Raw genomic sequence first — 18,023 nt, 5'->3', positions numbered from 1 at the left:
TTCAAACATTAGCCTATGCCATTTATTAAACTGTAACAACCATCCCACCTCTCTTTTTCCCTGGAGCACCAACCTCTCTCCGTCTCTGCTGAAGAGCAAGGGGGAAAAAAAAAACCCAAATTCTCCAAAACCTTAATTAAAAGGGGTTATATCTTCCCAAATGGAACCTGCATTAAGATGTCCTCTATCTACTCTCCTGTGATAGAAATGTCACACTTAGGAGTGGAATTTGCTGTTTTGGTCTCAGAAGTTTATTAGTTAGTGACTTGGGACTTAATGATCATGATGGTCAATTTACTTCCTCTCTCATTAGTTTTCCATTAAGAATGATAGCTCATAACTCTGCATAACCATATAATAAATAATATGCAAAAAACTTACTTGTGAAGCATTTAGGGTTGCCACATACACAGTATACATGACAAAAAGCCATAAGATCAAAGAAATAAAAAATTCACACAGCTAACAGTACATACCTTCTTCTCCTCCATCCACTGGCACAAACCCTTAACAATACCACTAAACTACTGCATACCACAACCTCAGTCTGACCTCCTGCACACATGCCTTTAACAAACTATCCCTCCCAACACTATGAGTTGTGGATGTTTGGTGTAGTAGTGTGTTGTATTAGGAGGGGGTAGTTTGGTCAAGGGGGGTGATAAAAAGCTGGCATCCCAAGAGGGCAGAGTTAAGGCTGCAGTGCATAGTATATGGTGCATGAGAATTATGGTAATGTTAAGGTGTGTGAATTTTCTCAGGTGGGAGGGACAAAGGATGGTGTTTCTAAGTAATATAAAGCTTGCTTGGGATTTGTGAAAACACCTTCCCCTTCAATATCAATTGGCAAAAGCATGGCAAATATATCCTCTCTTATAATCTACTTCCACTAGGGTTTTCCAATTATTATTCTTTTAAAACTTCCACATAGAAGTCAGAGGTTATGGGGCACAGTGGAAAAGCCATGTGGGACTGATTCTGTAGTAGGAGGAACCTATTAAAACCTATTCCCAAAGCTATGAACATTTCCAGTGACTTCAATGTTGCTGCATCAGCTGCACAAACAAGTAGTAAATGAAATGAAGCTGTCTCATTTTGAGCTTCTTTGAGGATGGGGGACAGGATATCCATATTTGCAAATGAAATGTGAGAAGGGCACAATCAGCAGAGAGAACTTTCTATTTTTAAAATTCTAAGTACGCAGTTATTTGATAATTTAATACAAACAAGTAGCACTATATAAATAATTCACAGTAAATAATTTGACTCAGCCTTTCTGTTCAAGAATCCTCCAAAAGCATCTTATAATTTTATTGATTTATTAATTGTTTGAAATTATACACCAAATACTTTCTAATATTTCCTATTCTATAGATTGCTGGCAATCAGTTAATTGCATGCGTTCAATATACTTAACGCGCCACATTCTGGTTAATTTGGACCAGACCCTAGGTTACACATAGTAATGTTTCAACTGGATCATGGAACAGAGGCTGAACGTTTTGTGATGGCTGATTATCTTTAGTCATCATCAAGACAAGGTCAGCTTTGCTCCAAAACTAGACAGATGTAGACAGATCATAGAATATCACAATTGGAAGGGACCTCAAGAGGTCATCTAGTCCAACCCCCTGCTCAAAGCAGGACTAATCCAGAGACAGATTTTTACCCCATTTCCCTAAATGGCCCCCTCAAGGATTGAACTCACAACCCTGGGTTTAGCAGGCCAATGCTCAAACTAGTGAATGAGGTGACTCATTAAGTAGAATATCTCACTTCAAGCACATGATACAGGTGCTCCATGATCTACATCGACTGCCTACTGCCTTCAAGTGAGTTTAAGATGCAGCTTTTAACTTATAACGTCTTAAATGGCCTGAAACCTGCCTAATTAACAGATCACCTCTGTCCTGTAGAATGTACATAGCTGTGGTCACTGGAGGTGTATGAGCTAGATTCCTTCCAATTTAAATGTGAGAGGGTACCTGGCAGAGTGTTTTCCATGAAAGCCCCTCAGCTACAGAATCCACTTTCCTCCTGGTCAAGAGGAAGAACTTCATTAGTTTATCTTCCCTGTTGAAAGAAAAGGCCCAGGTAGGGACTATCAAATTGTGGAGGTAAATGCGTGGTTATGCAGGTAGTGTCAGAGAGAGGGCTTTGGATTCTTCGACCATGGGATGTTGTTCCAGGAAGAAGGATTCCTATGAAGAGATGGAATCCACCTAACGAAGAGAGGGAAGAGCATCTTCGCAGGGAGGCTTGCTAACCTAGTGAGGAGGGCTATAAACTAGGTTCGCCAGGGGATGGTGACCTAAGCCCAGAGGTAAATGGGGAAATGGGATATTGGGAGGAAACACAAGAAGGAGGGTGCAACAGGGGAGGCCTCCTGATTCATACTGAGAAAGCAGGGCAATCGGCTAGTTATCATAGGTGCCTGTACACGAACGCAAGAAGCCTGGGAAACAAACATAGAAATGGAAGTCCTGGCACAGTCAACTAACTATGCTGTGATTGGAATAACAGAGACTTGGTGGGGTAACTCACATGACTGGAGCACTGTCATGGATGGGTATGAACACTTCAGGAAGGACAGGTGGGAGAGAAAAGGTGGATGAGTTGCACTGTATGTAAGGGAGTAGTTATTGAGGGTTCAAGAACAAACCATCCCAATGTGCAGAAAGAATAGCAAATATGGCTGGCGACCAGCTTGGCTTAACAGAGAAATCTTTGGCGAGCTTAAACACAAAAGGAAGTTTACAAGAAGTGGAAACTTGGACAGATGACTAGGGAAGAGTATAAAAATACTGCTTGAGCATACAGAGGTGTAACAAGGAAGACCACAGCACAATTAGAGTTGCAGCCAGCAAGGGATGTGAAGGGTAACAAGAAGGGTTTCTACAGCATGTTAGCAACAAGCTGGTAGTCAGGGAAAGCGTGGGACCCTCACTGAATGGGGGAGGCAACCTAGTGACCGATGATGTGGAAAAAGCTGAAGTACTCAATGCTTTTTTTTGCCTTCGACTTCACAGACCAGGTCAGCTCTCAGACTGCTGCACTGGGCAGCACAGTATGGGGAGAAGGTGAGCAGCCCTCAGTGGTGAAAGAACAGGTTAAGGACTATTTAGAAAAGCTGGACATGCACAAATAAATGGGTCTGGATCTAATGCATCTGAGGGTGCTGAGGGAGTTGGCTGATGTGATTGCAGAGCCATTGGCCATTATATTTGAAAACTCGTGGCGATTGGGGGAGGTCCCGGACGACTGAAAAAAGGTAAATATAGCGCCCATCTTTAAAAAAGGAAAAAGGAGAATCTGGGGAACTACAGACTGGTCAGCCTCACTTCAGTCGTTGGAAAAATCATGAAGCAGGTCCTCAATGAATCCATTTTGAAGCACTTGGAGGAGAGGAAGGTTATCAGGAACAGTCAACATGGATTCACCAAGGGCAAGTCATGCCTGACCAACCTGACTGCCTTCTATGATGAGATAACTGGCTCTGTGGATATGGGGAAAGAGGTGGACGTGATATATCTTGACTTTAGCAAAGCTTTTGATATGGTCTCCCACAATATTCTTGCCAGCAAGTTAAAAAAGTATGGATTGGATGAACAGACTATAAGGTGGATAGAAAGCTGGCTAGATCATCGGGCTCAAGGGGTAGTGAACAACTGTTCAAAGTCTAGTTGGCAGCCGGTATCAAGCAGAGTGCCCCAGGGGTCTGTCCCTGGGCCGGTTTTGTTCAACATCTTCATTAATGTCCTGGATGATGGGATGGATTGCACCCTCAGCAATTTTGCGGATGGCGCTAAGCTGGGGGGAGAAGTAGATAGGCTGGAGGGTAGAGATAGGGTCCAGAGTGACCTAGACAAATTGCAGAATTGGGCCAAAAGAAATCTGATGAGGTTCAACAAGGACGAGTGTAGAGTCCTGCACTTAGGATGGAAGAATCCAATGCACTGCTATGTGCTGGGGACCAACTGGCTAAGCGGCAGTTTTGCAAAAGAAGACCTGGGGATTACAGTGGACAAAAAGCTGGATATGAGTCAGTGTGCTCTTGTTGCCAAGAAGGCTACAGCATATTGGGCTGCATTATAGGAGCATTGCCAGTAGATCAAGGGAAGTGATTATTCCCCTCTATTTGGCACTGGTGAGGCCACACCTGGAGTATTGCATCCAGTTTTGGTCCCCCCACTACAGAAAGGATGTGGACAAATTGGAGAGAGTTCAGTGGAGGTGGATGGCAACAGAAATAATTAGGGGGCTGGGGCACATGATTTATGAGGAGAGGCTGAGGGAACTGGGCTTATTTAATATGCAGAAGAGAAGAGAGAGGGGGAATTTGATAGCAGCTTTCAACTACCTGAAGGGGTATTCCAAAAAGGATGGAGCTAGGCTGTTCTCAGTGGTACCAGATGACAGAATAAGGAACAATGATCTCAAGTTGCATTGGGGGGAGTCTAGGTTGGATATTAGGAAAAACTATTTCACTAGGAGGGTGGTGAAGCACTGGAATGGGTTCCATCCTTAGAGATTTTTAAGGCCTGGCTTGACAAAGCCCCTGCTGGGATGATATAAATGGTCCTGCTTTGAGCAGGGGGTTGGACTAGATCTCCTGAGGTCTCTTCCAACCCTAATCTTCTATGATTAGTCAAATTTGAACCAGAAATCTACAGGTGGAAGAATCTGTAAAAAATTTTGAGGAAACATTCTGAATGTAAATGTTAAACTCAAATATATTATACAATATTTTCCTTCTTAGGGAGCTATTTTAAAAATGGGAAGTTAATTTTGATTCTATTAAAATCAGAATTCAGAAAAAATTGACAAGCTCTATAGCAGATTGCGAAACAGGCTGAATTTTTTGAGAAAATGCTTGCAAAAAAAGTTATCCCAATCTCCTCATTTAAATTTCAAGTTTCAATGAAAATTTTTGCTTAAAAACAAAAATTCAGAAAGTTTCAATCAGCTCTGCTTTCTTAGTTTAAAACAGCAACTCTAAGACAAGGAGCAGAAGTTTAGCAGGCTCCAAACAGACGGGAATGGCTTGTACCATCATTTCACCAGGCTAGAAATCTAAGATCCAGGTTTGGCAAGTGGAAATTCAGCAGGAGATGTCAGAGTATGTCAAGATGAGATAAAAATGCAGCTGAATGATGGTGGGGTGGTAACGGTGAAAGGGAGGAAAAAAAAGATAACTTCTATTGGAAGAGTGCATAATAAAAGGACAGCACTGGGACATTGTCAGGGAAGGGAAAAGTATTGGGTTCACAATAAGCATTGGATAGAAAAAGGACAGAACCATTTGTAGTGTCATGGCGGAAGGAGGTGGGTAGCTGTAATAGTGTGTGGAGGAAATACGGCCACAAGTGATTACGGGAATGGCAGTAGGTAAGAGTAAGGTTACGCTGGAACAGAGTGCTATTACTTTCTTTTCCTATAGTAGTGAAGTACTCTGGCCATTCCTTTTTGTGAGGACAGAAAGCCAAGCAGCCAGAGTTATCATCAGGCTGGGAGAGCTTCTTCTAACGCTGCCAGGTCCTGCAGTGTTCTGTTAGCTTGCCAAATCTGCTCTTTACTCAGAAACATATGCAGAGCATTGGAGCAATCTTCAGATCATGACAATTGGAAGACAGCAAAAGTACCACCCTGGTACTCTTTCTGGTTAGTAAAATATGGGGTGAGAAGGAAAAAGAGACAGAGGTACTAACACATGCAGTGAGACTATGTTCAAACAACACTTGTGTTACTGCTGTGCCTTGCTAAAGTTGCTCAGTGGATACAGCATCTCCCATCGGTGCTGTCCAGACATACCTCTTTCCTTTTACTGCAAGAGGCACTATACCTAGCCTCAGCAACTTCACTGTGGCAGGTATGTGCAGCAGTAGGAAACAGAATAAGTAGAAAGAGTCATGGACCGTGAAATAAGCCCTTCTCCGTGCTGCTGGGAGGACCCCAGCTGGGGGCTTCTAGCTGCGAGTCCCAGTCAGGCTGGGGAGGGAGGGGGGAAGAGACCAGACCCACCTCCGGGTACCTTTTGGGTTGGGACCCCCACAGTCACAACACTGTGAAATTTCAGATGTAAAACATCTGAAAACCTGAAATTGACCAATTTAAAAACTCTCTGGTCGTGAAATTAATCAAAATGGACCATGAATTTGATAGGGCCCTAGTGATGCAACAGGAGGAGGAGAACAGACACACAAGTATTGAGGACACAAACAAGAAAAGCTAAGGACCAAGATACTGAAAATTGCAAGAAATAAGAAAAAAAGGAAAGAGGCAGAAAACTCTCTTGCTGCCTCAACATTGTCTACATCAGATGAAGAGCCAGCAGGCATCTCCCTACTAGGGCTTCACTCCTGGATCCCTTATTAAATGCCTAAGCAGACTCCAAACCCCCTCCCCCAGTTTATAATTAAAAAACAACCCCCTTCAAAAACTAAACAAAACCCCAACCTTCATGTGGGTCTACAGCTCCTGCACAATCTCAACTACACCACTGACAATCTCAGAATTAGTATACTCCTGTCCTGTTCCTTCTTAATTATAACTAAGAAGGGTGTGAGAAGCCCATTTTCTCACTGAATGAGCAGACAGACTCTCGAAGTATAAGCCTATGATGATCTGTGGGCAGACTTCCACACAAACAGATTCTCCTGCTCATAGCCAGTGGCACTATGAATAGTTCTTCACATGTATATTGATAGTCAACCTACCTGAAAGTCCTGATCATCTATTCCAAATCTCTCTCTCAGATTGCGGAATACCATTGGACAATATTCCTTAAATTTGAAATGACTTGGCATGTTTTCTCTGAAATAGAATGCAAAACAGTGAAATTCACATGCATGTTCAAATAAATTACTCAGGACAATAACATCTTAAACTTTTGTACAAAACAGAGACAAAGCAGACTTAAGAGTCCATCTACTCCAACCTCTATCAGGTCTATTTTCTCTCTTTTATAGAAATACACATAGGGCTTGGTAATCAGCTATATAAGAACTGGATGAAGTCCATACATCTAAATTTTGACAAGTCTTCACATCTGGACTCAAAAACAGTGAAATAATTTTCTCTTTGCCCTACTAATGCTCTAAAGGAAAAACCTTAAATTGGATTATACAAGGATTCAACTATGACACCAAAAAACTCAGAGAAACATCAAAGCTTTTATAAAACATGGACTCCTTTAATGATGGATTAGTTTTAAAATCCTATAATTAACCTCACTGTTATACTCAGAAAGAGTAATTGCTACTTCTTCTCTTTGAACTTTGCCACAGATTAGAAGGTACAAAATAATGGAATCATTCCATTTTCTAGAATATTTTTAACCTTCATTTTATCTTTATAAAAGTGCACATGCTATTATTTTGTATCTGAAACACACGACTAACGTACATTGCTGAAAACAAATGCCTGAAGTCATTATTTTGCTAAATCATTCTAATAAATTTCCAACTAATTCCATAGTTTATCATATAATAGAATGGGGTAATACGGTCAACATTTTATATGATTTCATATCAGGGATTATGAAAAGGTGTACATTCCTTATTTGGCTTTGAAATACTCCCTATCCCACTGTTTATTCTGATTTATAACTTTTTGTTTCAAACATAAAAAATAACTGTACAAAAATGTATGCATTTAAAATACCTAAACAAAAATTTCCATCATAAACAGAACAATCATTTTCTAGGTACAAGATATTCATGGGTAATAATATACCATATGGCCAAAGAGTACTACCCAGTAGGCCCTGCTTTTGCTTTTTAGAATATAACAGATGGTTATGTTTATCACAGGATTAACTTAATCAGCAAAACTTTACTCCCATTCATTGAAAAATAACAGAGTTTATAGAATTTTGTAAAATATCGCTGCCAGGAGCTTTATCCCCCCCTCTACAAAGGGTTGTTACTTGCACTTACTTGTTGAAAAGGTGATTGTCCACCTTTATCTTTGAATATGCTTTGAAATCATCTGGCATCAACATAATAGGGATTTGAACATGGCTCAGTTCATTGATCTAGAGGAGAAGAAAAACAAACATTTAATAACATTTTAGCTTTGCTGTCACTTTACAAATACACTCTACACGCGACTTAAAACAAACTAAACATACCCTAAAACTTGTTAAATTTAGGAGAACAAATCCTAAAGCAATTTCAGTTTTTCTGGATGAAAAATTTAATGACATTTTAAAGTTACATGTGTCCAGTTTTAACAGTAAATGTGGCATAGTTACTTTGAATTATTGTTAGAATGACCGATGTCATCAGTTGCCTCTTCAGTAATATCTTTAAAATGTTGTTTTGGTCAGGGGATCAGCTATGATGGAGAGAGTAGGAAAAGCATTCCTGATCTGTATTGTAGTAAGTCCCAAGAACCTCCAAAGTACTCTTGGAAAGTACTTCTTCTCAGGAATGTCAATCAGGATATGAAATCAGAGTAGAAATTGTGTTTAACCATGAAAATGCTGCTCCTGTTTATTGGACAGAACTACTTTTCTACCCCAGATCATTTGTCAAAATTTTGCCACATTTCATACACTAATTACTACTTTCCCTTACAGCCTATGAACTAGTCTCTCTCCCCTCTCCTCTCAGTATGTGCTTGAGTCCTACAACAACAACTGTACTGAAAACAGATGCCTTGATTTAAACATTTCTTCTTACACATCTTCTCACACTCCACCTTTTAAACACCTCAAAGTAAATATTATTTGCGATGAATATTTTAAGGACTGTTACAGATCCGTTTGAATGGAATTTCTATTATTGTCTGATGGGTGCAGTACTATCATCACCATAGTGGATGAGGAGTTGAAAGAGCTAAGAACACAGATAATGAGGTGGCAATAATATTGATTTGAACTGAGGCCATGGCCTAGCGATAGCACAACAAGCTGCCATGGAGGTAACTTGGCCCCCTGCTTCTGGGTTAACAGAGCCTGGAAATGCCATGGAGGTAATGTGCTCAGCTATGGACCTGAAGAGAAGTAGGACAGAGAAGTGCTTTGAGTAGCTTCCTGAAGTCATCTTCAGTCATATCAGGAGTGACAGAGATTGAATAGGTACCATACTAAAAAGTGACCCCCTAAACTCTGAGGATATCCAGGGATCCAGAAAATCTTTAAAAACAAAACAAAAAAACCCACTTGTATTTAGAATTTGCTTTTGTTTCAATGGTAATGGTTCCTTATAGGGCAGCTATAAAATGTAATTGAATGAAAGCCCTTGTTACAATGAAGAATTTCATGGCAATGTATCACATTAAATCAGTGTAATATAATAATTACAATTATTAGGTCTCAGTTCAATTCCTGTACTGAATCTGCCAATGCAGATTTATTAACAATTCTACCAGATTTTATTGTCAGATCTCAGAGGAGCACCCTACTGATGATAGTAATAATAATTCCAAGTAAAAATAAAATGTGTAATATTTTTCACATAAAATCATAGTAATAACGGAACCAGACACATTACCAATGAATAATATCACTAATGATCTCATTTATGCTTCTTGCACTTTTTAACTGAGAAGACATTCTTTGGTTTTTATGTGGTAGAATCATAGAATACCAGGGTTGGAAGGGACCGCAGGAGGTCATCTGTACAACCCCCTCCTCAAAGCAGGACCAATCCCCAGACAGATTTTTGTCCCAGATCCCTAAATGGCCCCCTCAAGGATTGAGCTCACAACCCTGGGTTTGGCAGGCCAATGCTCAAGCCACTAAGCTATCCCTCCCCACTACTGAGCTATCCCTCCCCAACGTGTCTCATTGATACGTCTATTTTTGTCGAAAGTTGTGGTAGAAGGGAAAAGTGCAGAGAAACTAGGGAAAGATAAGATACTTTTCGATACTAGCCCAAACATAGATTAAAAAGAGCAACTGCTTAAAAGAACATTGTTAGGTTAAAAGTATTAGAAACAAAACAAAACACACAAAAAATTTCTTTGCACACGTTCCATTTATTATTAAAACAGAATTTTAATCTTTATATATATTTAATTTAGGCTTCAATCCTGCACAAGACATATGTAACTTATGTGATATATGTAATACACCTCTACCCCGATATAACGCGACCCGGTATAACATGAAATCGGATATAGCGCAGTAAAGCAGTACTCCAGCGGGGGCGGGGCTGCGCACTCCGGTGGATCAAAGCAAGTTCAATATAACACTGTTTCACCTATAATGCGGTAAGATTTTTTGGCTCCTGAGGACAGCGTTATATCAAGATAGAGGTGTATATGTAACTTAGGCCTTGATTAACATGAGGGCAGATACTTGAATCTGCATGGAGCCTCACTAATTTGGGATAAATTGGAGAATTAGGGCCTTACTCTTTTCACTGTCTATCTGGATAACAAAAATAAATTAGTTTCTAGTTAATTTCAAGTTCTGGTTCATGTACAATGCTGCTATGTCTGGGATGCAAACATTGAGGAAGAATGTTTGGGTTATCCTGTTTCCACCGGAATTTTATTTCTTAAATTAACAAACAGTTATTCGTCTTAATTTTGGAATACTGTAAACTTGTTTTAAGAAAGCCTAAATTCTGGGGCAAATCTGACTTGACGGTATCCCTTTAAACTAGGGAATGTTTTAGGATTATATTTAAAATTTCAAAAATGACCACTTATGTCACACCTTTAAGTTCATTACCAATATTTATGTTAAAAAATAAATGTAATTGTTTTCATACATCAAAAAGAAACTTCACAGGTACTTCACCTCTTTTGAAAACAAACATGTTTTTGTTGTTGTATTTATTAATCTCTTAAATTTTCCAGCATAGTATTTGAACCACAGCTTAACAAACACAATAATTAGCACTGGTTGCTCTCAGTGGACTACAACAAGTTTTAACTTGGTAACATAGTGGAAAAACAATTTCAATCTCTTATGACTGCCCGGCATAAACTACTACCTGAAAATGGTCTATTTTTGTTTATGAATCAAGTGCTCAATAGTCCTTTCAACCCATTACTGAAAAATCCACGAGAAAGATCACCAAATATCCAGAAAGTATTTTTAGTCATTGCTCTTGCAGGGTTCAGGATCCTGGTCCTGAAATTGAATTTGCATTGGCAGACCTTTGTGCTCATGCAGAGTCCTGTGAGGTTTTAAACATGGGAAAGCCTCCCTCTATGTGGAGCCAAATGAAGGGAGAGAGCCTTAGCTTGCCTACCAGGGAAGAGTCCTGCACTGGCAAGGATATGGGATAGAGATGACCTAATATGTAGGATTCTAATTTCCAGAAGTTTAATTGTAAAGATTACACAGACAGAGTAGTACAGGAAGGTTTCACTGAATCAGAGTAGTGGTTTGTGAGTGGTTAGAAAAATCCACTTATGAACTTTTGGAGAAACTGAGCTGTCTCGCAAAATAAAAATTAAGACTTTAGTCCTTACAAATGTGAAGTGGGTGTAAACCAATGCAGTGCTGCCTTGCTAAATCTGCAGCCAGACAGCTCCACTGCCATCTCTGCTGCTTACACCTTCCCCAGTAACAGCAGGGCTCCTTGAAGTTAATTGCAGTTACTCAGATCCTTGAGGACATCAGTGAAATTCACTGTTTTCCACAAATATTCCTTCCAGCAAGCTCTTTTGTTAGAGTATGAAGAAAAATACATCAGAAAGGAGCATTAATGCAACCTAATGGGATTTAACTTTTTGTTTGAGGAAAAAGATTGTTTTAAGGTATTCACTCAGTCTTAGAGTATGACAGTCAGTTCTCAATCTTTGTCTCTTCAAGAACAAAAAAATTTACTGCATAAAATCAAATATGACCTTTAATTGCCTCAGCTGAGGAATGACACAGCAGCAGTACAGACCTAGCAGTACAGACCATCAATTAATTTAAACCTTTCAAGCACAACATCTAATTCTTCAGACACTGCTACAAAAACCTCCTAGCTCTGGCGCATGGTGTGCATGCACACCCATGATTGGAATATATATAGGCACCGTCACTCGAAGAAGGTAGACTTCTTCATGTGCTAATATTTTCTGTAGGCTAGTTTTAATCTGACTAGTTTTGTAGCTCTATGCAACAAAGAAAGGGATACCATGTCATCAGCTCACTGTGGAAACTGTAACCATACAGATAAAGCAGCTTTCGATACAAGAGGGGAGGAGCAGGGGTCAAAGGGCCTCATTCTCCACTTCATTACCCCATTTTATGCTGATGTAACTCACTTCAGAGGCCAAAATAAAACCAGTGCAATGGAATGGAGAATTAGGCCATTTCTAAACCAGGAATGTTTTGCTGGTACGGTATACAGACATAGCTATACCAGCAAAACATTCCTAGCGTGGATGATGTTGTACAAGCAAAACTGCACTTTTACTGGTATAGCTTATTCCATCGCCACCAGCCCCCACCCTCTGAAACAAGATACACTAGCAAAAGCACAGTTTTGCTAGTATAACTGCATCTACTCTCTGGGCTTTTGCTGGCACAGCTTCAGGGATTACATCTCATCACATCCCCGACCAACGGAGCTATCCTGGCAGAAATCTGTAGTATAGGGTAGCCTCAGGCTCATATGAACACACAATCAGCATATCTCCAACAACATTAACAATGTAATTTTGTCTCAATGTCACAATGCGGGCTGCTAACTTTTTCACTTACACCAATAAGTAAATAAAACAAGTAATCATCTTTTAAAAATACCTAATAGAGCAAGCCACATATCAGATATTTTATACCTTTTAAGTGTTGTAAACCAATGACAAACCTGTGCTTTGGGATAACATTCATTCTCATGCTCCTTTTGTTTTAAGGCCGCCTCTGACACAGAATTTAAAGTAATATTTATATGAAATCTGACACACAGTATTTTGTACATCCTCCACACAGAAGTTAAGCACACATGCTTCTCAGAATAGTGCTTATACCAATGCTGCTTATTCACATGAGAGGAAAGAAAAGTTATTGATTTAAACTCCATTAGAGAAAAGGGAGGAGGGAAAACAAAACATAAAATTGTTAATAAATGAAATGTCATTTTCAAGGTTAAGAGTGTAACACCAACAGCTATAACTGAAAATTGCATTACAACAGCTATAACTCAAAAGTTTAAAAAAATAGTTGGAACTGTTCTATTGGCAAAAGTCACGAAATAAAACTGCTGAAACATTCGTTTTCTTCTTAGCTGTTTCTCTTGAGTGCAATGAAGTCACAAGTCTATAATGATTTCCCACAAAAGCTGATTAATATGCATGAATAAAGTATAGGGGCTTCATGCATGGAGAAAAATAAAGAAGAGATTCCTGTTTGCAAAGGACTCAAAACCAAGTATATTAATTTAATTTAATTTCAATTAGTCAAGAGAATCATCACTTACAGCATAAATGAAATAAAATTATACCCATTTGTAGTGAAAAGGGAAAGGTACTTCCCGTGCAATCTCTGGTACCAGCCTATCTCTCTTAAAATTAGGCATGTGTCCGGACTTTTTTCAGTCGCATAAGTGTGAATTTTTGCTGTATTTTTGTCATCTTTCAATTCATGATTTAAAACAGGACACTATCAACCTACTCAGTAACAAAGAGGTACCTTCTTTAGGGAAAATAAGCCCATATTTTTTATATGTTAGTAATAGGCTGAAAAGAAAAACTCTACAGGAATGCCCTGACCTGGAATTTGAAATGGTGAAAAAGTTTGGAAAGGGAGCTGAGGACATTTTGTGCTGCAAAGTTTGTAAACAAGAAATATAGAGAAAGACAAATCATAATGCTGAACATCTCAACAGTAAGTCTCACCTGAAATTAAAGCAAGTCAAGGAAAGGTAACACGGGCTTCGTAAAACAGCTTGGGATGAATGAAACAAAAGCAGCAGCTGTGGATTTTCTATTTACTATGCTTTGTAGAGATTCCAAATAATGTCGTCTGTGGTTCAAACTTTTTATTAGCTGTGCTTCATATGTATGCATATCAGCTGCATACTCCATATATTGCTCATCTTTTGCATGTAGCCATTGACTACGCAATCAAAACTGATGCTTTCTGTGTGGTCAACACACTTGTGCTACATTTTCCAGTAATATATAAATATGAAAACAAGTAAAGGCGAGCTTAAAAATAAATAAATAAATAAAAGTCTGTGAAGGCAACAACATGAGCCTAAGAAGTTTGCATGTGCTCCCTTGTGTTGTGCCATCATGCTGGTTTCCCTGGATCCAGGCAGCAAGATTCATTCCTGGCTATTGGGACAGCATAACAGACTCTCTCTTTAAAGAAGATGATGCAGTCACCTCAAAGACGACAATGAAACTAACATGGATCATTGAGGACAATGTAAACCAGTGAGAACTGTAACGCAAGTTATCTTTGTGTGTATTTTTTGGAAAAAATCTATGGGGTTCATTTGCAATTAGAAACCAAATGTACCTCATACATCAAAATAATATGCTGCTTTACTGTAATTTACAAGTTGCTGCTTATTTACATGGTGCCTTAAAAGAAGTAAGTGAAACCTCAAGTCAGTGGGCTCCAAAAGGCAACTCCTTTCATCTGCAATGCATGCTTTCACGTCAGAATTTCAAAGCAAACTAAAGCTAACTATACCCTGCAATATATTTGATGGACTCTATGGATCAGGATCTCTTTTTGCCAACTGTAAAGTGTTTGACCCATTTGTCAAGCTCAGATGTCATGCAATTTTAGCAACTATGAAAATATGCTGTGTATTTTCCCATGCAAGACAGAAGAGTTCAGGAACGATTTTGACTTATACATGGCATGTGAAGTGCCCTGTGATGACAGCATACTAGCACTTGAATACTGGATAAGTAAAAACAAATAAAAATAATCACTGCCTGTCACGTGCAGTGCAGAATTACGTGCATTTGGAGTATCAGTAACTTCAGAGTCTACGGAAAGATTATTCAGTCTATTCAGACAGCAAAGTGCTGCACATGCCTCTCCTAAGACCAACTTGGGCAGCTAAATGTTTTGTACTACAATAAGTACACAAGTTCAAAATTGGACAGTCCTCTCAACTTCCTGCAACTGTGAAAATTCAATAGATAAAAACAGGAAAAAATGCTTAAATCCCATAATTTCATGCAACCAAGAAAATTAAAACAGATTTTTAAATAAATGCTTAATACAAAATATGTATCTGCCAAAATGACGATTTAAAAAAAAAACAAAAAACAAAAAACCCTCATCTAATTCTGCCAAACCCAAGATAAACATATGCACTACAACCTTGACTAGGTGAACTTTAGCTATCCAGAACGTCCTAGGATTTGGAGCAGTGCTGCATCAACAGTTGTCTACTAATTACTAAGGCTATCAATTAATCACAGTTAACTAAAGCAATTAACTTAAAACAAATTAACTTGATTTAAAAAATTAATCATGCTTAATAGCAGTTTTAATTTCACTTAAACAATAGAATAGATCAGAGATTCTCAAACTTCATTGCACCGTGACCCCATTCTGACAACAAAAATTACTACATGACCCCAGGAGGGGGAATGAAGCCTGAGCCCACCCGAGCCCTGCCACCCCAGGTGGAGGTACCAAAGCCCGAGCCCCACCTCCCAGGGGCGGGCAAACTTTTTGACCTGAGGGCCACATCAGGTTTCAGAAATTGTATGGCGGGCCGGCTAGGGGAGGCTGTGCCTTCCCAAAACAGCCAGGCGTGGCCCAGCCCCACCTCATCCGACTCCCCCTGCTTCTCACCCCCTGATGGCCCCCTGGGACTCCTGCCCCATCCAACCCCCCGTTCCCTGTCCCCAACCACCCCCAACCCCCCCCCCCCCCGCCGCCCCATCCAACCCCTCCTCTCAATCCTGACTGCCCCCGGAACTCCTGTCCCTGACTACCCACCTTCGCCCCTTCCAACCCCCCCCTTCCTGACTGCCCCCCCCACAACCCCTGCCCTCATTCAACATGCCTGTTCCCCGCCCTCTGACCGCCCCCGACCACCACCCCAAACTCCCCTGCCCTCTATCCAACCCCCGCTGCTCCCTGGCCACGCTGCTTGGAGCACCAGTGGCTGGTGATGCAGCTCAGAGCACCCGGACAGGCAGTCGTGCCGCCCGGCTGGAACCAGCCACACCACCGCGCAACACACAGCACCAGGTCAGTCTGCAGCTATGCAGCTGTGCTGCCCAGCAAGACCTCGCAGCCCCGCTGACCAGACCATTGCGCCGGCAGCACAGTGAGCAGAGGCTGCGGGGAAGGGGGAACAGCAGGGGAGGGGCCAGGGCCTAGCCTCTTGGGCCAGGAGCTATGGGGCCGGGCAGGAGGGTCCTGCAGGCCATAGTTTGCCCACCTCTGCGTTAGCCCCAGCCAGGGGAGGCTTTAACCTGAGCCCTGCTGCCCAGGGCTGAAATCCAAGGGTTTTGGCTTCGGCCCCAGGCAATGGGGCCCAGGTTTTGGCTTCAGCCCTGGGCCCCAGCAAATCTAAGCCAGCCTTGGCGACCCCATTAAAACAGGGTCATGACCCACTTTGGGGTCCCGACCCACAGTTTGAGAACTCCTGGAATAGATAAACAAAATAATATTTTTCAATTCACCTCATACAAGTATTGTAGTGCATTCTCTATTGTGAAAGTGCAACTTACAAATGTAGAATTTTTTTTTAAACAGCTGCACTCAAAACCAAAACAATGTGAAAACTTTAGAGCCTACAAGTCCACACAGTCATACCTCTTGTTCAGCCAATCGCTGATACAAACAAGTTTGTTTACATTTAAGGGCGATAATGCTGCCTACTTCTTATTTACAATGTCACTTGAAAGTGAGAACAAGTGTTCGCATAGCTCTGTTGTAGCCAGCGTTGCAAGATATTTACGTGCCAGATATGCTAAACACCCGTATCCCTCTTCATGCTTCGACTTACAGATTGCACTTTTATCTTTTTTACAGAGCAAATATTTGTAATAAAAAATAATATAAAGTGAACTCTCTACACTTCGTATTCTGCGTTGTAATTGAAATCAATATATTTGAAAATGTAGAAAAACATCCCAAAATATTTATAATAAATTTAAATTGGTATTCTATTATTGTTTAACAGTACGATTAAAACTGCAATTAATTGTGATTAATTTTTTTAATCTCGCAATTAATCACAATTAATTTTTTAATTGTTTGACAGCCCTATTAATTACATTAGGTAAATAAATATCTGCACAACAGTGACAAATGGCCCAGGAAACGTTCCCTTAGTTCATCCCCCATGATATTTACCTAAGCAAGGTTGTACTGCATATACAATGTATGTAAAATGCATTCGAGCATTTATCTTTTTAAGAAAGGCAAATTTTGGCACTTCAGATTGACAGTGCCACTCTAAATAGATGGCTCAATCTGAAAAAATATCAGACTGCCAATCTCCTGAGACCTGCAGTTCAGTAGCAGGGAGAGGGGAGCTTGCAGGCAAAATTTGTGTTTGCAACTCATTTTGCTCCTCCTGCAGGTTTAGGATTGAATTCACTCTGGCAGAAAAATAGAGGTTGCAGTTAAATTGCAAATAAGGGAATAATAAAAGCCTACTGGACATTGAATAAATAGTAAGGCTCAGCTGGTAATGGTTCTGAAATTAGCGCACACAGAGGTGCTCCCAAACAGCCATCTTACACTGTGACATTTTAAAATAAGCTTAACTAATTTTATATTATTTCAAATCAAGCAATGAATATACTCAAGTTGTTAGGCATTATTAATAGCCCTTATTTAATTCAGATACATTCCCCCTAAATACTAGATTACCAGTGCAATGCCTAATTAAGCATTAGGTTTCATTCTGTCAGAATACAAGCAGCAATAAATTACTTGTATGCAAAGCAGACAGACATTTAAGCTGTGTACAATAAAAGCAGTTGACTGAAGATATTGCATATTTAGCTGGAGTGGACAGAGAACAATGATTCTGTTCTCTAATAGTCCAGTGCGTATCTTCTTTTTACATACTGCAGCTAGGAGCTTGCATAACATCTTATAGATGTTGTGGCTGGCTAGAAACTTAGAAGAGGAA

At 40.1% G+C, this 18,023-nt stretch overlaps 1 protein-coding gene across 2 annotated transcripts in view; it reads right to left on the bottom strand.

The window, feature by feature from the left end:
- Nucleotides 1-18,023, bottom strand: part of PIP4K2A (phosphatidylinositol-5-phosphate 4-kinase type 2 alpha) — a 199,203-nt gene that overhangs the window by 91,942 nt on the left and 89,238 nt on the right. For both annotated transcript variants that reach the window (XM_034760282.1, XM_034760283.1), the window contains 2 exons: nt 7,938-8,035; nt 6,717-6,813 (listed from right to left, as the gene is read on the bottom strand). In XM_034760282.1, coding sequence (XP_034616173.1) covers nt 6,717-6,813; nt 7,938-8,035 — 195 coding nt within the window. The remainder of the gene's footprint in view (nt 1-6,716; nt 6,814-7,937; nt 8,036-18,023) is intronic.

Source organism: Trachemys scripta, chromosome 2, assembly GCF_013100865.1.
Source record: "Trachemys scripta elegans isolate TJP31775 chromosome 2, CAS_Tse_1.0, whole genome shotgun sequence".
NCBI lineage: Eukaryota > Metazoa > Chordata > Testudines > Emydidae > Trachemys > Trachemys scripta.
This window is presented reverse-complemented; position numbering and strand designations above follow the sequence as displayed.